This window comes from Aythya ferina, assembly GCF_964211825.1.
Source record: "Aythya ferina genome assembly, chromosome: 6".
NCBI lineage: Eukaryota > Metazoa > Chordata > Aves > Anseriformes > Anatidae > Aythya > Aythya ferina.
This window is the reverse complement of record NC_140303.1, coordinates 9182141-9205048: the sequence shown is the minus strand read 5'-3', so window position 1 is coordinate 9205048 and position 22908 is coordinate 9182141. Positions and strand designations below refer to the sequence as shown.

The window sequence follows — 22908 nt, the reverse complement described above, 5'->3', positions numbered from 1 at the left end:
GCATGGAAATATAAAATCAACCCCCGGGGAGGCGCCCTAGCAGCCGCGATCGGCGGCGGGGGCCCGGCGCTGCCTCACCGCCACGCCCCGGCGCAAAATGGCGGCGCGGCTGCTCCGCCTGCGTGGGCTCCTGCGGGCCGCCGGCCCCCGGCCCTTCTCTGCCCAGGCCAGGTAGGGGGGCGCCGGGCCGCGGAGTGGGCACGGCCCCGGGGGCCCTGAGGGAGCTTCGAGGTGCGGGGGGTGGCGTGGACGGGTGGGGGGTGTGTGGGGGGGTGTCCGGGTGGCAGTGTTTGGGGCTGGGAGGGGGAAGGAGCCCATTGGGGAGGCGCTGAGAGAAGGGGGTGTCTGTTCGTTGGGCGTTATGTGGGGGCACAGATGGCTAGACTGATGTACAACGTGCATGTTTAGGCACAAATGTGTGTGTTCTTTCTGTGTGGGGGTGGGTGTGTAAGTGTTTGTGGGGTTACTCACAGTGTGTGTGCCCATCTATGTACGTGTATGTGTTCATACGTGTGAGCAGTGTTCATGTCTGTATGTATCCTGTATGTATCTTGAGGGGTTATAGGCATGTGCTCATGCAGCAGGAAACTTTTAGGCACAGGTACAAGTCTCTAGCTATATAAATGTGTATATATACATCTACAGGTGCCTATCTGTATGCGTATGTTGGTGCTCCACTCGCAGGAGGGCTGTCAGGATCCGGGCGAGCCCCCCGAGCATCCTGGCCCCAGCGGCTTTGGGAGTGCGCTGGCAGGGCTGAGGCTGACCTTTGCTCCACTTCTGGTCACGCTCAGGGACACGGAGTCCCGGTGGTGACAGCAGGTGACAGGGAGGACGCGTCCTTGCCCTTGTGAGACATGCTGACCTGCTGCAGGAGAGATTTTAGGGGGAGCAGCAGGGCCCTGGTGGCCTTGGGTGGCCTCTGAATTTTGAGCTGTGCCACCGTGGGGCGGTGGAAGGTGGTAGAAGAGCCCTCGTCTGCGTGCCAAGTGGGCTGTGCGCCCTGAGTCAACAAAAGAGCCAAAAGAGCCATCTTAAATGTAGCTCGGTGTTGTCATAAGTAGCTTTAAAAATAAGCTGCAGCTTTTTGGGGAAGTCTGTAGTATACCTAGCATGGGAAGCCTGAGTCTGAAAACACAGCAAGCAGGTTGTGGTACTGCATAGTTTGGGACAGGATTGGAGAATCTCTTTTCCATTATAATGTAGCTCAGCTCTGTGGGTATAATTTCTGCTGTCTTGTGGCAATAAAGTAAAAGCAAGTCAAAGAATCCAACACACAAAGGTTAGAAATGAAATCTCACTTCAGCCATAAAGTGGTATGTCCTTTACACTGTAAGCTCCTGGAAAAGTTTTAAACCTTACTGACTTCATTTATGCTTTCCTCATGTGGTTTCCACTACTGAAATCTATCGCTGTTTCAGTTTTCCTTTTTTTTTTTTTTTTTTTTTTTTAATAATAAAAGAACCTTATTTTTGCAGATGTTGGTGTTAAGAGTTGTGTGATGATTAACAGTCCTGTGCTAACCTTTTAATGTATGCAAAAATAATAAAAGCTAGGGGATGTTAGTATTATTTTCAAAGTTAAAACTTTGCAGAAGTTGATGATAATGCAGGGTCTAATACAGCTGTAAGAGTGTGCGAATCCACGTTGTACTTTTATTTTGGAGAGTTTAAATTTTTTGCCATTATGGATCCCAAGTTCTGGGGCTTCGGGGACTGTGTATGAGATGAAGTAAATAACAGGAATATAACAGTAAAGAACAGGTTGTGAAGGATCACAACCCACAAAAAAACCTTTGCTCCTTCAAAAAGTTTGTTATTGAAGTTGAACTGAATTGCTTTTTGGGGTTGTGTCATGGGGGGATGAGGAGGTGGTGATTTTTAGCATCTCTGAGGATGAAAATATTTATCCCCTTACTTATGTATGTATTCTTATTGTTTTTAATTTATTTGAAGTGTTAAGGACAAAATGTTCTTGCTGAGTCTTTGCTGTCTCAAAGCCCAACAAAGTACGGTATTTATTGCAAGTATCCTTTGGATGTAATAGCAGGTTAGACTTGTGATATGAACTAAGTTTAGCAGGCAGATGTTTCCTTTTTTGTAAAAGGGTTGCGTAAATAGGGATAACTGTTCAAACGGGTATTCGCTTTTCTTTTTTAGCCCTGCACACGCTGAACAGCATGGCACAAAGCGCCAAGAACCCTCTTCAGCTAAAAGTTTAACCGATATAGGAACTCGGAGGATCTTCACATCCGATCATGATATCTTCAGGGAGAGTGCCAGGAAATTCTTTCAGGAAGAAGTGCTGCCTTTTCATGCAGAGTAAGATACCTTTCAAACATTCTCGTTTGCCAAATAGTTTGCTTTTATTCCAAATATGCTTTTTTGGGTGTTACTTAATATGACAAAATAAACAGGGTATTTGTTTTCTTTTACCTTCTATTTTCAAATTGACTTGGTTAAAACAAACCTGCCTATAAAATTTATGTGTGGATGAGTTGCACACAATCAAAATTCACAGAATACTGAGCTGCCATTATCATTTTAGGCATTTAAGCAGGACAAATGCAGTCTGTAGAGTTTCAGCCAAAGTATCCCTATTAACTCTGACACTGGTGTTTTGATGGTAAAGTTAAGGAGACAGTTACCATGTTGTCATCCAAAAAGCATTAACATTGTGTCTGGATTAGTGCAATGGATATTGGAGATATGGTCCTTGCAGGATGGCAAGCTGGAGTATGCATTACCCAGAAAATTGCACAAAATATTGTGGTTTAAATTTGCATGTTTTTTGCTTCTGTGGAAGTGTGCGTGCTCTCTTCTACACAGTAGAGGTGTCATTCTTCCACTGAAATGGAGCTGGAGTTTTTTTCCCCTTTATTTTAGTTGCATATTATAGCTGGGGGAGGTGAGATGGGAAGGAACTGAGAACTTTTTTTTTTTTTTTTTTTTTGAAGGGAATGAACTGAGAACGTGTTTTTTTGAAGCGTTAAGCTGCAGTACTGTCTTGAGCAATTCTACTTTACCTGAAAAACATGCCTGTAGAAGCAATGGGGGGGCTAACGAAGGGTTTATTCTTCAGTCATGCTGCAGGATAAATTTCTTGATGCAGTGCAAAGTGTATCTACATACAATCAAGATGGCACAACTGAGTGGGTGAGGTGTTGTGGCTCCAGGGCCGAAATGAACAGCAGGAGGCAAAGGAAACTGCTTATGTCGGGATTGTTGCCAGGTTTTTTTTTGTTTTGTTTTGTTTTTTTAAACTCTAATCAGGACCTCAAAGTCATGAAAAAGTGGATTTTCCACTACATAATCATATTCTGTGCACAAAAACAGATATTTTCCTTCATCTTTTGTTAGAATGACTTCTGCTTACAAAGCTGCGCCAGATACTGGATCTGCGTGAGGTTAATTACGATCTATGTACTAGCTTGCTGACAACTATTTCCTAGGTAGATTGGAACAAGTCAGACTTGTGTTCTTGCGTCACTTCAGTGACCTCTGAACCATTTTGTTCTTGCACCTTTGAAGTAAATGAGGAGGCTTCAAGCACAGAATACCAATTGGCTGAGCCAACATGAAGAGACTGGTGTGGCATCAATGAACATGGATGGTTGTGAGAAGAAGCATTAGTGAGGGGTGAGGGTAGAGACAGGAATAGCCCCGAAAATGGGGGGACAAAAAAAAAAAGCAAATATGGTCAACAGGATTTGTTTAAGATTTCCAGCGCAGGAGCAAAAGCTCTGGGAATAAGCTTAAGTGTATATGGGATAAGATACATTATTAAGTGTGGATAAAGTACTGTGGTATAGCTCTAACACACATGTGAGTGCATCAGAAGAATCTCTCATCCAATTTATCTACCATATTATTTCAAAAGTGTGACTTAAAAAAAAAAAGCTGTGCCATTAATAGCCATCCAACTTCCTAATATGTTGGCGAACTTGGTAAAAAGGTACTATTTTTCTGAGAACAAGTAATTCCTGTAGTTTTAAATCTGCAGACTGTCAGCAGATGAGCCTTAGCTATCTATTTGTGGACTTGAAACCACCGTGCAGTGTTAATTTACCAAAGTACAGTGCAAAGTACACAGACTGTTTTTTTTTTCTTTAGGTTGCTAATGTGTTGATGTGTCTTTCTTTAAAAGCAGTTCTCACTGATGGATTTGAAATCTTTCACAAACTGATGTGTTTATATGCATTTTGTATGTGGGGAAAATAGTGTCTGGAAGATAAGTAATTATCCAGATGGTTGTGGCTTAATCTCCTAAATCCTGGTGTAGTGCTCAGACCACTAGGCAGCACAGCCTTTCATAACAAGGCTTAAAGAGATGTTGGGTTATACATTGGAAACAGGAGTTCAGACGTGTTATATAGGTGATGTCTGTGGAATGCCAGTGGCGTTTGTGGGTTTGGAGGATGGAAAACCTGTTATTAAGCCACCACTTCTTAGCTGGGAAATTGTAATTGTCTCTGCACCCCACTTGTGTATTGCTGAGACTGAAAGTCTCTCTCCTGAGCAGTGAAACCTGGCTGCAGGTGCTGTAGTGGGAAGTGGCAGCCATGACAAATGAGAGGTAGCACATGGGGAATTTAATGGATGACTCTGTTCTTGTGCTGTTTGCAGGTGGGAGAAGGATGGCCAGGTGAGCAGGGAGCTCTGGGAAAAAGCTGGACAGCAGGGCTTGCTGGGTGTTGCTATTGCTGAAAAGCATGGAGGCATTGGAGCGGATATTCTCTCTTCTGCCGTGGTCTGGGAGGAACAGTAAGTACTAGACACTTCAGGAACAGTTTCAATCATGTTATCAATAACCTGTTTTCGTCATAAGAATTCCTCTATGGTTACAGAAAATAGTGTTTCTCATGAGAAGGATACTTTAGACCTATGTAAGTCCCTCCTGCTTTAAGTATTCCAGATAATTGTTTAAGTAATAAATGTCATTGTGCTATACTGCTAGGACCAAGGGAAGCACTTTCATTAGTCTTCTAGGTCATACAACAATTTGGCTGTGAACGTACATTCTATAAATAACAGTACAAATGCCATGTGTTCAGGTTATGTATGAGACTTCTGTGGGGTCGGGCTTTCTTTCAGTGTTGGGGCCATGTTGTAAAGTTGTCAAGTTCACTGTTTAAATTTCTGCCTGAACTGTTTTGCTTTTTTCTCCACTTTCCAAGGATGTACGTTAACTGCACTGGCCCAGGCTTCAGCCTTCATTCAGATATAGTCATGCCTTACATTGCAAACTATGGCTCTGAAGAACAGATTAAGCGCTTTATCCCTGAAATGGCTGCAGGCAAGTGTATTGGTGCCATTGCCATGACAGAACCTGGGGCTGGCAGGTAAGCTAAAAACAAAGACAGATGGTCATAATGTTATGTGCAGTCTACTGATTTCTCAGTGGAAAAAAATTCACAAACATCCTGGTTATATGGTCATCTTAGTAACTACACAACAACCTAGTATAGGTAGGACTTCAGACTTACAGATTACAGCTTTGTCATTTCAATACTCTTGCTTAGAAAGCATTTCCTTATTGTATTGCCATCGGCAAATATGCTTTGCATTTGCTTTTATAATATGATTTTACAGTTAATAATCTGCTTGTCATGTGAATATAATTTTAATATGAAATGTAGTAAGGAGAAAATCACGTACATCAGCAAAGAAGTCTTGACTTCTTTGGTATTAGATTTGTTTTGAAACAGGGTGTTGTATTGTTTTTTTCCCCTCTGAATCCTTTCAAAACAGAAGTGTCCTTCCTTTGCTGTCATTATTGAAGGGCAGACAGCACATGTTTTGGGTAGACACAGCTGATCAGGCCGGTTTCCAAAGCAGAGGAACAGGTGAAGAGCAAAACCTTTTGGTGTCACACTTCTCCAGTTGGTAGGCATTGCCAACAGCTTTTTTGCAGAGCCTCCTCATTAGGACTGAGCCTGCTCGGAAGGTGTCCTTTTGTCTGGCATTTGTCTTCTGAAGCATGTCAGCATAAGGGGAGGCTGACCCATTACTGATACATTGGTGTCAGTTCTTGATTATTACCACCTCCCAAAAGCCAGTACATTAAAACCACCTCATGCTCCTGTACAGTGGCCTAGATTTACATCCCTTTGTGCAGTAGGCTTTTGGTTTCTGTTACACTCCAAACCATTTCATCATGTTCCATTATCCTGTGCATTTTCACTGATTGCATGTAGGGATGGTATGAAGTCTACTTTTATATTGGATAGAATTTAAGAGACAAATTGCAACTTCTGGAATGGTTTCTTCAAGGACCTTTTGAATTTCGTTCTAGTGATTTGCAAGGAGTACGAACATATGCAAAAAAAGATGGAAGTGACTGGATTCTTAACGGGAGTAAGGTAAGTGAGCAGACCTATGCCACTTGTAGCCTTTGGTAGTTGAATGCACTCAGTGAGGGATGTACACTGGAATCAGTGTTTCCTCCTAGTCCTTCCACTTTTTTTTCCAGTTGTTTTTTTAGTAAGACTTATATTTTTGCTATTGGCAATTAATGGACCAATTTATGGAAGGGTTTGAGCAGGTAGTTTTGTAGCTTTTAAATCATATCTAAACACTTTCTTTTTTCTTGAACTGGAAGAAGTCCTGCATAGTGTAATCAGAACCAGGGTTATTTCTCAGTGCTGAGGTTGAACAACAAAATACATGTGTTACCAATGTGAAATCTTCTGTGGCCTGAGTGGCTTGTTAAAATGCAAGCTGTGGAATCTTTATTCAGGAACCTGCTGCTCATATTAGAAAGACAAAACCACTGCATTAGATTCCAAGTGTATGCTGTCAAGCTGTTACAAAGCTGGCAGCATTAACCTCATCTTTTGTTCCCATAATAAGAAAGCAAGAGGGCAGAAGTAAAGTGTTGAAATAGAAGTGTGGGTTCAACAGGTGTGTGGTAGGGTTGTTTTTGTTTTTTTTAAAGCTTCATCTTTCTGTCCTCTTACTTTGTAACCCTGTTGGAATCATAGTACTGACAGAGACTTAAGGCCTTAGCAGAATTTCAGGTGGTGAGAATGCATGCAAGCAAACTTTTACAGTAGGTATTTAAAAAAAATACTCCCTTGTTCTGTGTAGTTGAAGTCAAGACTGCGTTTCTTTTGGTGGAGTTAGGATGAGTCATGGCAGGCGGATAGATAATTCTGCAGAACTGTAGTAAGCAGTTGTTAATAGAAACCATTAATAATGTTTATATTTTATACCTTGCTAACTCATCTTCTTTAAAAGAGAACCTCTCTTAATTTGATGTCTACAGTTGAAAGCACTTTCTGTCTTTATCACGGGACAGACAAAAGAAACAGATTTGTGTTCTTTAACTTCACAATTCTGATCCTAACCATACCTCTCAAACTAATCCTTCCCTTTGACAGACCTTGTTCTAAAGCAAGTTTTTGTTTTGTTTTTTTTTTTTCCTTATACAGGTATTCATCACCAATGGTTGGATGAGTGATGTAGTGATTGTGGTTGCAGTTACAAACCGAGAAGCCCGATCTCCTGCTCATGGAATCAGCCTTTTTCTGGTGGAAAATGGAACAAAAGGTTTCATCAAAGGACGCAAGCTGAACAAGATTGGCCTGAAAGCTCAAGTAAGTTAATACAACCTCTAACCCACAGTAGACTTGGAGGAATTCTAAAACTGGTTAATTCCTGGCACTAGCTAAATAAAGATAGAATGAAACTGTGGTGTTATCTTAACTCTTGGGCTTTAGAGCACAAAAAATATACATCCAAAGTATGTATGCTGAGTTTGCATATGGATGTCTGAAGCACATGATGTTCAAGGAGAGGTTACAAAGCTGGATTTCTTCACTCTGAAGTTTGGATGGGATGGGATCATGTTGCTGTCTTTAGCTTTGTAAACAGTGTCTGTAGAGATGGAGGAGAAGAGTGAAAGGGTAGCAAGGCACACAGGTTACACTGAGGAAATTTCTACTTTGGCGCTTCAGGAAGTGTAACTGGATAAGGCCCTCAGCTGTCTGCGTTGCTGAAGCTGCCTTGAGTAGGATATGGGTGACCTCAGGAGGACCCTTCCAACCTAAATTCTTCTATGACTTAATGCAATAGCATGAAAAAATGGGGTGCAAAAAAAAAAAAGTGGAATGAAGAGATAAGAATGTCAGACTAAAAACCCTTGCACTTAAAATCCTCTTAGGACACAGCAGAGCTGTTTTTCGAGGATGTGCGGTTGCCAGCAAGTGCCTTGCTTGGACAAGAAAACAAAGGCTTCTATTATTTGATGGCAGAGCTCCCTCAGGTAAGAGGAATGAAAGTGTTTGTCTTTAGGAAGAATACAGAGACCCAACTTTTGTCATTGCAAGAATCTGCCTTAATCTTAGAGATGATTCATCTTGGAGAGCCACATCTGTCTCAGAATTGGGATGTCTGTAAACAGCGTCCTGTTGATGCTACTGCTTTTTACCTGAGTTACACAGTTTCTACGGATAAATGTTTGGTTCTTTGGGCATTAGTAACAGTCTTGACATCCCACCAGCTCAAAGCCAGAGCTCTGAATCCCAGTTATTGAAGAACCTGCACGTAGGGTATTATATTAAAGAACATGTCGGTTTTCTCATACGCTTCTAGTATGGAAGTATGGAATTTTGCTCAATAGACTACATACAGCTTGGAGCTCTCATGAATTTGGCATTCTCTAATGAAAGACCAAGTGTTGCTGTTCTAGCTTTTCTAATTGCAGAACCATATTAAAGATACAAGTTTTTTTTTCTTTATCCATATAGCAAAGTAAAGAAGTTGTTACCAAAATGTCTTGCTAGTGAAAATAACACAGTTTGACTTACTGAAGCTTTGGAATGGTTTGGGAGGACAAAGAGGCAATGCGATTTTTTTTTTCAAAACACAACTGTGCTTTGTCAAAACTGACTGTTTGCCTCATCTGGTAAAGATCATGTTTATTTAATTTTATGCTGTGAGTAAATATGAAACCTGATTAAAGGAAATGTACTGCTTTAAAAAAAAGTGCACTCACAGATTCAATGGGATGCATAAGATGACTTCACCTGTGCTAGAAGTAATCATTCTGTACTTTGTTTCTCAACATGTTATGAGAGGAAGGAAAAACAGGCAGTGTTCTTGTAGGTTTTTGTTGTTTTTTTTCAAAGGTTGTCCTATTGAAATAGGTAAACACAGTGTATTTTGTTTTTGTGTTTTTTTATTATTTTTTAACTGAGCTGTGAAAACTAATAATTAAGCATAAATCAATGTGCAGCTTTCAGTCAGTCGGAGTCCTATGGTTGACGTGTAGCTATTTTTCTGGGATGATGTTCTGTCAGCAAAATGACCAACAAGCCTTAAAAGTGGACTTCAAGCATCAAGACGTTTGTCCCGCTCATTAATTTCAGTAATGTAGTGTCTGGCTTGATCCCTAGTGTGACTTCTGCCCCCCTTTCTCAATGAACATCACTGAACATCTGTTTCCCAGTTGTGCATTTACGTGTGTGCGTCTGCACAGAAATGTAGGACTAATTCCCCTGGATTCTGTAATTTGTGTTTCTAAAGGAGAGACTGTTAATTGCTGATATGGCTCTTGCCGGCTGTGAATTCATGTTTGAAGAGACAAGGAATTACGTGAAGCAAAGAAAAGCCTTTGGGAAGACGATTGCACACTTACAGGTGAGTTTAAATTGTAAGACTTGTAAAGCCAGATGCACAATGGAATTTGTATACATTCATATGTGTAATGTTGAGCAAGTGAAAGTCACTGGACTGTTACCAAAAGATTGCTTGCAGAGCTTCACTCTTGGGCTGTGGCTGATTCTTTCATGCCCAATGTTTTTAAAAACCACTAAAAGGCAATGCGTGTATTTTAAGTCAATAAGGTACCCTACAGCAGTACTGCTTTTGGAAGTGAAATATGCAGTAGAAACTATACTGGCTTTTTGCTGGTGATGAAGTAAAAATATTTTTTGCATTTAGTCTTGCATTTTACCATCAGAGGTCCTAATCACAGGGTTTATTACACCTGCTTGGATTCCTGTATGTGCCTGGAATCCTACAGACCGCAGAAGAGCTTGGTGCATGTGCAGGTACTGCAAAACTGCACATAATGCACTGCAGCAACATGATCTTCATGAGAGTGATGCTCAGGGTCCCCAAGCAGTGACCTTGCTGCCTGAGTGCCTGCAAAGGTGTTTGTATTCAGCTTTATGGGTGTAGTAACAAGATTCCTGAGCTACCAGGTAGCTGGGTATTCAAGTGATAGCATTATAAAACTGTTGGATTTACTGTTGGAGTATAGCTCTCTTTTGACAGTGCAAATTAAATTGTATTTTGAGGCATGCTTACGCTATTTGGCTGTTGTCAGAAAGCCCAATAACATGGAAAGCAACATTTGATGTAATTTTCCTGAAAACTTCATCTTTTAAGGCTGAAACAGACCAAGCTCCTGTGTATTTCATCTGTAGGATAGGAGTGACTACTACTTGTTGGAGCATGTTAGCTTCTTTTGATATGCTTCAGAGATAATTGGAACTCGAATATTTTGATTCTGTCTTTCTTTGTCAAAATCAAATATCTAATTACTGGGAATAGCAGCAGAACTAAGCTCTTCAGAAGTGCTGGAATGGGAGGTATCTTTCAGGAAATCATGATCTTCATTTCTTTTTGAACCGAGTATTCAGAAATACTGGAATTTAGTATGTGCAAGGAGCAGATTTAACACAATAAATGTATTTTAAAGTTTATGTAGGTGTGGAATGCTTTCTAATTGTAGTAGTTCACAGTTCAGAGACCTCCAAAATAACGTTTTTCTAGGGTAAACTGTTGCCAGTCACTAGGAGGCCAAAATTGAGTCAAAAAAAAAAAAAATCCATTCTTGCATACCTTTTCAGTTTCCTTTTTGCACTTAAATGTGCATGGAATCAAAAATCTGTTCTAATTAGAGCATTGACTTGCCTGATTCTTTGTTTTTTAATACCGTACTGTAGCAGGACTCAGTTATAATAATTGTCTAGGGAAGCAAGGAGACTTATTCTATAAAAGTTTAGAACAGTGAGATCGGGCAAAACTTCTGTTCCTGTTTGGTGTTTTGATCCAGTTCCTACCAGAACTGCTCCAAGATGATGACATACTTGCCTTACTGGATTTTAGGTATCCTTAGCAATGGATTTTACCTTTTCCATCTAGAAAGTCTTTTCCAGTGTGGCAGAACTCGATGTCAGATAAAATTCTGATAGTTGGTCTAAAAACTTCTTTAAGCATTGCCAAGAGATATGCAAAAACTCTGAAAAACTGAATGCTCAGACAGTGCATCCAATGTATGATGAAATAAATGTTACAGCTAGAGTGAAAGTACATGCTCCCACAAGGGGGAGCAGAGAGTAACAGCTCCCACTACCTCTTAACTCTGTACTGTCTGGGAACTTGTTTTCAGGCTCTTGGAGGGTTTTCTCCATAATGCCATGTTTTGAGTTGGTCTGGAGGATTAAAGGGCAGTAAATGTCTCTAATAAGATTGGTAAAGATGTAATTGTATTGAAAACAAACCACATTTAAATATAAAGAGCCCGAACTGTTTTGAAACAGTGATATCTTACAGGAATGCTTCTAGAAAATGCTTCCCGTTCTACTTCAAATGTAGCTTAAAAACAGTACTACTTCTACTCTTTCTTTCCTCTGCCTTATCCATCCACTCCCAAAATAAGACTGTACAGCACAAGTTGGCAGAAATGAAAACACAGATTTGTGTGGGACGAGCCTTTTTGGACAACTGTTTGCAGCTGCATGCAGATAAACGCCTGGACTCCTCCACAGCTTCTATGGCGAAGTACTGGTATGTGGTTGAAGTAATCTGGAAATGTTACTTGTATAACCTTAACGGGAGTCTAATAATAAAAACGCTGAACTGCTCGTATTTGAACAAAAGATAAAATTACTGTCTGATTAATAACATTGCCAGTTTCTAGTAGAGGCCACTAGCTTTAACTTAAAGCAAGTAGTCAACAACAGTCAGTTATGTTGAAAACCAGGGCTGCTAAAACAAATCAATTTTAAAGTCATAGCATGCTTTTAAAATAGGCTTCCATTAATACTAAGATCAGGACTCAGCCTCAATTAAATGTGAGCATTTCATTGGTATTTAGAAAAAGTTAAGTATTTCTATAACACTTTTTTTTTTCTTTTTTTCTTAATCACAAGTTAATTTGAAGCTCATATGATACAGAATACTTTTCAGTTAGCATTACTTAGCAATAGTTGTTTGGCCCAGCTACTTTTTGAAGCTATCTGGTTTTGGGAAGAAATAGTTGGCTACAGCCAGTGCTGCAATTGAGACTAAACAGTTCTTTCTTTTATTAGCCAGAACTTCTCCTCCCGCTCCCTGTATTTGATGGTGTTATCTGTTAACTTAGGCTTAACCAGAGAAATCTGGATGAGTAGGGGCATCTAAGATAAGGCACGTGAATTTGTAATCTGTGTAGTTTTATCTTGGTTGTAAAGATAAGAGGAAAAAAGCATGCCAGACATTAACAAAAAATGTTATAGAAAATAGAGATTTACAGGTTCTAGACCTTCAAAAGTAAATGTAGAGTTAATAAGCAGAAAATGTTGATGGAATATAGTCAGAATACCTACTATGAAAGTAAGGATTTTATTTGAATGCTATTCTTAGCAGTGTTTACCTAGAAATAACAGGTACGTAAGTAGACTCATTCAGTTCTGAGGAGGAAGAAACAGCTAGTGCCAGGTCAGATGCAGACTTACTTCCTCAACAGATTTTTCCAAAGCAAGGAATTTGAAACTCCCCTATCCACTCATGTGTTAGTGCCGCAGTTTGTTGTGGATTTCCCCATTCCCTATTAGCATTCCCTATTAGAGTTCCCATGGCTCCTTTCCATAGTGCTCTTAGACGGTCTAGAAACTGCTTGAAAGTAGAATTGCTTCATTCCCTAATATTCCATGGGACTATCTCCCATTGATTTTGCTTATTAACTTTTGCCCAGTCAATGACTTGATTTAGAGGTTGGGTGAATTTTGAAGTGTAGCTTGTGTCTCTCTCCTGATACCTGGTGAAAGGTCTGTAGACTTTGTGGTGGCCAGTTGTACTATATAGCTAAATTTGGAGATACATTTAAAGGCAGTTGGCAGTAACTCACTGTTGCAGGTCTAAAATTGGTATAATAAACTGTAAGAACCTGGCTGGAGGGTTGGTTTAGAGAAAGGACTCCTCTTACATTCTTCCATGAAAAGCAATTGACTCCAGTGGTCATCGTCTTTACTTCTGTTATCACTCTGAAACTTTTTTTTTCCCCCAGGTCATTTAACTTTGGCTTGAACTTCTAGTGCAGTTAAAATCCTAGGGGTTCTTATGTCTGATTTTCATTGATTGTTTGAAATAACATGAAGTATGTAGCGTGCCAGAAACTGAGAGATGCAGCACATCGACTTCAAAGGGCATGTTATCCCTCACGTTCTAGAGGGAAGGCTTACAAAACTGAATGCTTTAAGAAAACTATTTTAGATAATTATTGAGTATTTTGCAGTGAGCAATCCTGTTTAAGAATTGAAGTATTCTTGCAAATTTAAAGCTGTAAAATATTTATGGGAAAATAAAGCATTCCCTAATAATGGTTACATTTAAAGAGCATCATGGTATGTTGGTTGTGGGGGGCAGAAAGCCTGCAGTGTTCTTAAATTTTATGATGTAACTGAAGGATAAGATGAGAGAACATACCAACCTGCTTTACAAAAGAAGTCTCTTAGCCTGTGAGAAAGGTAAACAGGTTTGTTTGTCTTGAATGCTTTCCTTCTCTGAAAGCTCTTCTGTAAGGGGAAGAGATCTTAAATGGTTTTCAATTCAATGTATGTGTTTCTCATCACGCAGGAAGAAAATAGCCCTCACAATCTAAAGTATTTTAATGGCCAACGCTTTAGATCAGTTATATGAAATATAGCCAAGAAGTTGGCTATCTTTTTGTCTTGGTAACTTCTCTGTGTCTCTGGTAATGTTTCCCAGCATACATCCTTCTAACAACCAATTTCTTTTTGATCATTTAAGGTCGTCTGATCTCCAGAACAGCGTAGCTACTCAGTGTGTGCAACTGCACGGTGGCTGGGGGTACATGTGGGAGTATCCAATTGCAAAGTAAGTGTAAGATTTCAGACTCGAATGATGAAGGATTACTAGCAAAGTAAAATGAGGCACTTTTACATCTACTTGTCAGTTGTTTTGTGTTAGTACTGATTTACTGTTCCTTTTTCATCATGTTTATTGAAAGGCAATCCTCTGTCCAGATGTCTGCAGGAAAGCTTTGTTTTGATCCTCCAAATAATTCATAACCTGTTGAGCAATTGCCTGTTTTTCACAAACAGAAGTTCTCCTTGTAGGAGTAATAGGGAGGAAAAAAAGTATTTAAAAAAGAAAACGAGCTACTGTACATAATTTATCTGGAATTAAATATATATGCATGAAGGGGAAAAAAGGTTGGTCAGCCTAAAGTTTGCCTAATACTGTAAAATAACAAGTTGCCTAATCAAGAGCATGAGTGGTTATGTTCAGCTTCTTGTACGTTTTTAAATGATAAAGCTGAGGGGCTTGCATGTAGAGAGAGATTTGTCATTCCCAATTTCTGGCTTTATGTTTTTTGGAACAGTTACAGAGTTTTTACCATTTTCTTACATTCTCTAGGAAGACGTTTTTTTATTTCTCTACATTCCATTGCCACAACAGGATATGTAGAGCTTCTGTTTTTAAAAAAAAAAAAAAAAAAAAAAAGTTAGAAGGGTTAACTTGAAGTTAAAAGAAAAATAGAAGGGTTAGCCCCAGTTGTTATAAGCAGATACCTAGAGTTTGTTTTTTAAACTGAGCAGGTTTAGATTCGTTATTCTAAATATACTTAGAGTATGAAGAGTTACTTTCAACTGACTGTTTAATGTGTGTTTTTAATGCTCACATATTTTGTCGAGTGTCCTGCATGCTATCTCATTAAATAGGGAGGTCAGCAAGCCCTGCTCGGGGTGTCTTTGAAGTGCTGCTTATCTGTGTGTGCAGCGGCTGTCTGTATGGGGATGGCAATTCCTGTAGTTCAGCAACTGAGCTACAGGGATCAGGGATCATCTACAGGGATTCAGTGGGCTGCGCTCTCTGTATAATGATGCAGAATTAGGATGGAAAAGCACGCTGTCACCCCGTGTGCTGTCACCAGCCATGCATGTCCTGGGGCCAGTTCCAGCACAGAGATGGAAATGATCTGGCTGTGTGCAGCTTTTCAGCTGCTGGCCCACATGGAGCTGGAGCTGGTACCAGCAGAAAGGTGTAGCCAGGCTGACGGGAAGAAAATTGGCACTTTTCCTCCCAAGGTGTTTAAGGCCCACCTGAAAGAAAGAACTGACAGCGCTGGTAGCAGTCCTGTTGACAGGATCAGACAGGCCAGGGCATTAGAGCAAATTACCATGATAACTATCAGGTTGGCTCTGCAGGAGTTGTTTTTTCACAACAAGGAGGCACCTGGCTCCCAGAGGTTATGCAGGCATGCTGTTGTCGATCAGGACGGGTGCGGGGGTGAGTGGGGTTTTGGTGGCCAGAGCGGAGTTAATGCACAGGGGATGTGAGGGAAAGAGGGAACAAGAAGCGAGGGGGGAAAAAGTGGTTAGGAGTCTGGTGTTGTAGAGCTTTAAAACACCTTGATGTGTGTGAATCTCCTTAGAAAAGTACCAACTTTTGTCTTTCTCACTTTTCAAAGTCACTGTTTTTCCTATTTCTCTTTTTATTGTATATACATTCTGAGAAATGCTGATTTAAATCTTTTTTTTTTTTCCCCTGTCCTCAGAGCTTTTGTGGACGCCCGTGTTCAACCCATCTACGGCGGCACCAACGAAATAATGAAGGAGCTCATTGCTAGGGACATTGTCAGTGACAAGTAGGGCGGGCGCTTGCCCCTCAGAACCCCTCCCCACCCCCTTTTATACTAACACATGGCTTAACCTCAGCCACCCGAATGTAAGTAGAAGAGATTCGCCTAGCACGCCAGCTCCTTCAAGCAGACAAAACCTCGAGGAGAGGGGCGGTGGCAGCAGGAGCAGCTTCCTGGGGAGTCCTTGCTTCGACCACGAAGCCCTGCGTTGAGCGGCATCGCCCCGCGCTCTCAGCCGCCCCGTGCCTTACCCCCGCTGCCCGAATAAAGCCTTTCTATGCACACCCCGCCTCCCTCGCTCCGGGCGCGCCGGCGCGCCCGCGCGCGCTGGGGAAGGGGGCGGAGCGTCTGGGGGGCCCCGCCCCTCCCCTCGCGCGGCTTGGCCCCGCCCCCGGGGCGCGGCGCGCTTTAGCTGGGCGCGGACTGTTCAACCGCGGCACTGCGGCCGCGCCGCGCGGGCCGGAGGCGGCGGCGCCGCTGCTGCTGCTGGAGGAGGAGGAGGAGGAGGAGGCGGGCGGAGGCAAGCGCGGGGCGGCGGGGAGCGGAGCGGGAAGGAGCGAGGGAGGGGAGCGGGGAAAGGGGGGGGAGAGGCCGGGGGGGGGGAGCGCGGAGAGGGGAGCGGGGAGAAGCGCGGCCCGGCGGCGGTTGGGTCCCGCGGCGCTGGCGCGCATGCGCGAGGGGGGCTGGGTGGGGGCGGGGCGGGAGGGGGTAACGGTCCGGGAGGGGGCGGGGCTTGGCGCGAGGATTGGGCGGGAGGGGCCGCGCCTCAGCCCCCTCAGCGCCCTGCCTCGGGCCCGCCGCGGCTGCGGGGGGGGACCGAAATCCCCCTCAGCGACACCCCGCGGGGCAGGGGACCTCAGCTCCCCCGCAGTGACACCACTGGGGACCTCAGCTTCCCCTCAGTGACACCCCCTCAGCACTGGGGACCTCAACTCCCTTCAGTGACACCCCTCAGTGCCGGGGACCTCAACTTCCCCCTCAGCGACACCCCTCAGCACTGGGGACCTCAACTCCCCCTCAGCGGCACCCCTCAGCTCCCCCTCAGTGACACCCCTCAGTGCCGAGGACCTCAGCTCCCCCACAGTGACACTCCTCAGTGACACCCCCTCAGCACCGGGGACCCTGCCGCCCCGTCACCGCACCTGGTGCCTCAGCGCGGCACCGCTCTCGTCTAAACCCGTTTTTCACCTCCCTCCCCAAAGCCACAGCTCCACAGGGCAGCTGGGTTGTCGGTACGGACCTCGCAGCGGATCTAAAAGTAACGCGAATGTTATCTCTGTCAGTAGCACGCATTAAAAATGACTTCAGATGCTATGCTCCAAATATATGGTGCCGCAGACTGGGCAGGAATTAGTTGATGGCGCGGTAATAAACTTGGAAATTATCCTCTGTGCAGCAGCACTGGGAGAAAAACAACCCTGTGAGGAGATTTTAATGAGTCATGGGTTTTACCATAAATGAATACTAATGAGTTCCACTTGAAGTATGTCCTTTTTGATGTTTTTTATGATTAGAACTGTTTGGGTGGTCTGTCCTAAATTGCGTTCTTGCTGTTCAAAGAGAGATCCTTTGTAGGTGTGTGGCGGTGTTTTGTTGTTTTTGTTTTTTTTTTTCTCCAGAGAGGAGAGGTTTATGCTTGTATCTCCTGGGGAGCGCAAAACCCCGGGGTTTGCAGTTTTATCTCTGTGGCACGGACTGCGCGGTGAGCGCTGCTGAAAGCTGAGACTCCCCGCATAATCCTGTCAGTTTGTTTTTTCAGGCTATTAATAGAACAAAATACGAAAATGCTTAAATACTCGTCATGAGTAACCGGGCTGCTCTTGAACTGAAAACAAAGGCTGCCTACCGAGACGATTTCTTTTCTGAAAGAACAGTCCCAAGCATGCTAAATACGGACTTCTTCCTTTTTTCTTTCATACTCCTAACCAGGACGTGCCCGATGGGACCCGTACCTCCTTTGTGGCCATTGCTGCCGACTGTTCTGTCAGAAAATGCAGACTATGCCGTGAGCTCTTCCCTCTATTCTTAGTAATCGTTACGATCCCGTTCCCCTGGTGAATATCAGGAGGGCAAGGTAACGGGGACCCGCGTGGATGGATGCTGTGGAGGAGCTGCCCGCGCTGCGCTGCGCTCGGCGGCGGCTGGCGGTCGCAGCGAGCCAAGAAGCGCCGCAGTAGCACCTGTCTGCCAGAGCAGCGCTTTATTTTTGTCCGGCGATAATCGGAGAGGCGGGCTGAGAGCAGCTAGGGGTTACAGGACAAACAGCTCAACGCTGTAGGAAACCAGGTATTGCCAGCTCTGTTGCAGGTGGTACCTGAGGGGCTGTAACGCGGCTCTTGTCAGCTGGAAATAGAATATTTTTGTATGCTCTCACTGAACTTAATTTGGGGTATTTCAGCAGATGCTGTCATTTGCTGGTTACTTTGCTTTGCTTTTGGAATGTTTTCTAGAGAAGGAATAAACATTGGAAGTTCTGTCTAAAACACAGTTAATCTGTGAATAAACCAGAAACAAGTTAGTTATATTTGTTTGAAATGTAATTTGTGGGCAGACAACTGAATTTGAAAGCAAAAAATAACAATACAGAGGAGCCTTACAAGCCCTCCCACAAGTGGAAGTTTTAAAAAAGATGACAAAAATCACGAAAAGATAAACCCACACCCTTCCCAAGCAAAAGTCCCCCAGCACGTTGTAGTGTTGTGTAACATAAGTGATATTGTTATGCAAGGGGGGAAAGAGTCAAAAAGCGAGAGGACTATAAACAAAAGCTGCAGGCTGGGAAGGGAATGCCAGCCTGCATGCAGCCGGGCTTGCTCTTGTTGTTTTTTAATAGGGTGCTACTGCTGGCCTACGTGAAGGCATTAGATTCAGGATTCAGACAAATTGCAGTGAGGTAAGGTGGGTAGAGAAGGGCGTAAGAGCAAAATGTTCGGTAAGGAGTAAGCAGAGCTGGCGGGGTGGAGGGCAGCAGCAGAAAAGCAGGGGTAGCTGCGGGGTTAGGAGCTGGTAGCTGTCATGTTCAGTGGTGAGAGAAGGCAGCAGGGTGTGGGTCGGGGCAGACTGCAATCCCAGGCTGTGTCCTGCTGGGTAATTAAGGCATTATGGAGGATAAGCATAAAGTCACTTGAAACATCAGTTGCTGTCCTGTGTGCGTCTGGTACTTGTTTCTTCTCTTCCCCTTTCTTTACATCGGCTTTCCTTTTTACAATACTTTTTAGACTTTCGAGTGAAAAACATATTACACAGACAAAAAGCAAAACATTTACCAGTTCAGTGTGGAGGTTTCAACATCAGCACAGCAGAAATACGAGTAGAACACAATGGAAAAAATCCTTGAAATGGTTTACCTGTGACAAAAAAAGCTTTTTCCAGAATGACAACACAGACTTTTCCTCAGTACTGTATTACGCTACTTGCCCTCCCTCCCCTTGCTTTTTTTTTTTTTTTTTTTTTTTTTTTCCCAGAAGGTAATAGGTTTGGCTCTGAAAACTCAGTTCCAATAAGGGTGGAGTGAGATTATTTTTTGCTGCCTTCTGCCAAAATGAAATAAAATGTGTCAACATGAAAATTGTACAATTTCTGTGGAGCCAAGTGCTTGTACTAAAGTTTGTTTTTAATTTTTTTTTTTCAGCTCGTAGTTTGTTTTGCTGGTGTGCCAATGACATTTTGTGTGTTTGTGTGTGAACTTCTTGGAGAAATGCCAGGGGCTGGAGTCTGGGATAGTACCAGCTTTTATAAAGTCTTTTTGATGTCGCTGAAATTAGAGGAACACACGTGAAGCGTCTCACACAGCTGTCTTCAGGGCAGAAAGGTTGTGTGAAGTTTGTAAGTTCCTGGGTGAGGGGTTAGGTGGGAGATGTTTCTCTTTGAAAGCATTTACTTTTTAGTTGTGTTTTAGCTTAACCATCTTTTGTCAGGAACTGATAATTGGTGGCTTGTCTGGTGCTTTTTAGTTTAATGTTAGGGGGTTAATTTGAAGGTACTTCAATTTACCTTTTCTTTCTATCTTTCCCTTAAAGGAGGGAAAAAAAAAAGCCCCCCAGACTAAAGTAATTGTGCCTGTTAATTCCTACAGGGGTAAAAGGACACAGAGCTGTCAGCCAGCCTGATCCGGAGAGCATCGCAGCGTCACAGGCGTGGCCTTGTCAGGTCCCAGTCACGGGGCTTTTACTCTGAACAGCTCACTGCTAGGGAGGGTGAAAGTTAAAATCCTGTGGTTTCTTTTAGTACTGTTGTTTAGGGTTAGTGTGAGGGCTGCTGAACCTGGTCCCGGTGATGCTGAGTAGGAGCTGTACAGAGGTAAAAACCTAACAGCCAAGCTCCTAGCTGCTTTTCAGGTTAACCAGAGAATTTACTGTGAGGTTAACTGCACTACACTCACTTTTGCCACTCTCCTGTTGTTTCTGGTGTTGCCTCTGGTTTCTTAACCAAGAACAGACAGTAGCTTGCTGTCCAGGCTTCTGCGGGCCAGGCTCAGTTCAACCTTCCTTTGTGTTTATTTCAACTCCTAAACAGAGTTGAAAGTAGGGTGTGGGGCAATGATTCCTGCACTGCAGGCTGTGGAGTGATAAAGTGGGGCATGTCGGAATAGCCGGTGACAAGGGATAAAGGTTGACCCTGGTCTCTCCATCCCAATAGTTTGGGAACCCTTGGTCTAAGCGATGACAAGCCACAGGCAAAAGAGTCATTATAGGAAAGCTAATTGTTTTTACTCCAGGGGATATCGAGGAGTGTTGGGTTTGTATTAAATAAACAGTGTCTGATGAGTAAAAAACAGGATACAAAAGCAGGGGAAGGATTTTAGGAAACATTCAGAACTGGCACTTCCCTGTTTTTAGAGCACTAGCCCCGATGACTAACTCCTTAAGTGTTCTGTGAGTGTATATAATTAAATAATCAAATACTTGCTCTACATAAATTGACTTTGAATACGTTTCTCCTGGTAGTGAGTCTATTTCAGAGTGTTTCATCATGCGGTAGGTGTTCTGCTTAGCTGCACTTGTAATAGGTAGCTGCACATCTCCCATTCTCCTGTTTATGTCACACTGTTGTTGACTCATTTAAAGTTTAAAAAAAAAAAAAAACTTGAACGAAGACCAAATGCAACTTAAAGTTCTTATCCCCAGAGTAGATTAAAACAAAATCCCACCAGAGTTCTGGGTTGGGAATATGTAGATGTGCATCTGTGTTTGTGCATCTACATACACACGCGCGCTCTTTTTAAAATGCAGCCTTCTAGTCCTACGCTTTTGGTTGTGTTTTGAGTTTAAGCAAGGTTAGATGACAGTCGTGAACTCCGAGAGGCTTATTTCTAAGACTGATAGGATCAGAAATGTGATGAGGTGTGAACACTTACTCCCCTGCAAGGTGGAGGCTTTTATTGCACATGGGACAACCTCTGCGTGAAATAAATTAAAATTTGAGTGTTCTTGTTTGCCTCGTGGGAGGGCGTAGTCTGTGCATGTTCTTTAGATAATACCCTTTTTATGACATTTAAATAATGTTTAAGTGTTGAAAGACTGAAGTGCCTGACTGAGTTGTATTTGTATCATGTCATGAAAATGAGAAAATTTACATGGCCCGTGTTGTTTTCAGGTTTGCTGTAAACTACCTACAGTAGCTATAATGACACCAGCCCTCAGAGAGGCAGCAACAAAAGGTCATGGTATCCACTTGTCACCTTCTTTGTCCTCTAGAGCTATGGAGTCTGATACAACTTTGTGCATGGAAAATTCCAGAGCAGTGGAAGAGAAGATAAGAGAGGACTCCATCGCACGGATTACTTGCTCAGTCCTGGGGTTCCCCACTGCTGAGCCCAGCCTCAGGAATGATATCTTCAGCATGCAGCATTTCGCTTCTCCGCCGTCCTCCAAGCGCTATCAGTCTGTCTTGTTAATGAGCACAAATTCTGCATTTAGCAACAAAACCGGTAAGCAAATGAAAGCGGGAGAGCCTGACTGCTCCAGGATGAGAAGCGCGTTACATAATGGTGCTGACACATCGCTCGGTCACATCAGTCATTCGGGACCTGAGGAGCAGGTCAAAGGGGTCGCTTTTCCAGACACCGCACCTCCAAATCTGGCAGAAACGCCAAGACTTTCGGATTCAAATGTGACCGAATCCAGTACTGCAGAGGAAATGCAGCTCTTAAATGGTAAATGGTACAAGAAGAATGGGTTTTGGGGTAGGGCTTTGGGAGTCTGCACTGAAACAATAAAAGGGGGTTTATTACACCAAATTCTTCACGGGCCTTCAGAAGGGATTTTGAGCTGCACCCCGGAGGAGGTGTATGCTCGCTTACTCCAGTGTGTCACTAAGCAACAAAAGGAAATCAGTCGCGCCAAAAGGACACAGAAACGTTTACAAATGCTCCTGGCAAAGCACGTTATCAAACACTGTGATCAGCAGCTGAAATGCTTTGTAAAACATCAGTTACAAAGAATGAAGGTTTTCCACGAGCCAACCAGGTTTTCGAGCAGTGGCTCCCTCAGGTGCGCGGAAGGTTGGCCAGAAAACAGCACAGCTACTTTGGAAGGTAGTTCCAGTGCGGATGTACAGAACGGAGTTTGTGTTGCTCCGGGGGAAATCCGGGGCTTTGCACTTTCTGCCGGAGGGCTGCTGTCTCGTGTGGAGAAGGACCTGGACTCGGATGCAACCTGTAGCAGCTCAGACGAAGACTGTGACGAACAGACTGTAAGAACAACTGTGGAAGCGTAAGTGTTAAATTCCTGCTAGACTCATGTGCTTCATGCTTATAAATCAAGCTGGAGGGGGCTAGACCTGCAAATTCCTTCTGGTGTGAGTAACCTCACGCCGTAGGTAGGCCTCCTGCAGGAGGACTGCCGACGGGAGCCAGGTTTGGCAGGGTCCAGCCAGAAGTAGGAGCATGGAACTGTGCAGCATTTACGGAGCAGTAACTTCAGCAGGCTGTAGAGCTTGACTTTGTACTGCATCCTGTCAGCTTGCATTGCATTAGCACTGCTAATTATTCCCCACTCCAGTGATGCTGTAAATCAAAACAAATAGTGATAG

At 43.2% G+C, this 22908-nt stretch overlaps 2 protein-coding genes and 1 long non-coding RNA gene across 8 annotated transcripts in view; 2 read left to right on the top strand and 1 right to left on the bottom strand.

Annotated features, from left to right (window-relative positions):
• Positions 1-7: 7 nt before the first annotated feature.
• Positions 8-16160, top strand: ACADL (acyl-CoA dehydrogenase long chain). Its single transcript, XM_084524753.1, has 11 exons — positions 8-171; positions 2160-2321; positions 4626-4763; positions 5177-5341; positions 6295-6361; positions 7433-7597; positions 8164-8265; positions 9528-9641; positions 11671-11798; positions 14022-14108; positions 15793-16160. The coding sequence occupies exons 1-11, from the start codon at positions 98-100 to the stop codon at positions 15884-15886; spliced, it is 1296 nt and encodes a 431-aa protein (XP_084380879.1). The 5' UTR covers positions 8-97; the 3' UTR covers positions 15887-16160.
• Positions 16161-16331: 171 nt separating this feature from the next.
• Positions 16332-22908, top strand: part of KANSL1L (KAT8 regulatory NSL complex subunit 1 like) — a 62729-nt gene continuing 56152 nt past the window's right edge. For 5 of the 6 annotated variants that reach the window (XM_084524750.1, XM_084524752.1, XM_084524751.1 and 2 more), the window contains exon 1: positions 21472-22589. In XM_084524750.1, coding sequence (XP_084380876.1) covers positions 21502-22589 — 1088 coding nt within the window. In that variant the 5' untranslated portion in view covers positions 21472-21501. Of the gene's footprint in view, positions 16397-21471; positions 22590-22908 lie in introns of those variants that run through there. The other variant, XM_084524748.1, reaches the window with a different exon arrangement.
• On the bottom strand, positions 16627-18769 carry LOC311439269. The gene is made up of 3 exons (XR_014694632.1): positions 16945-18769; positions 16764-16881; positions 16627-16731 (listed from the first exon to the last, which is right to left on the bottom strand). It is a non-coding gene; the product is annotated as an uncharacterized lncRNA (long non-coding RNA).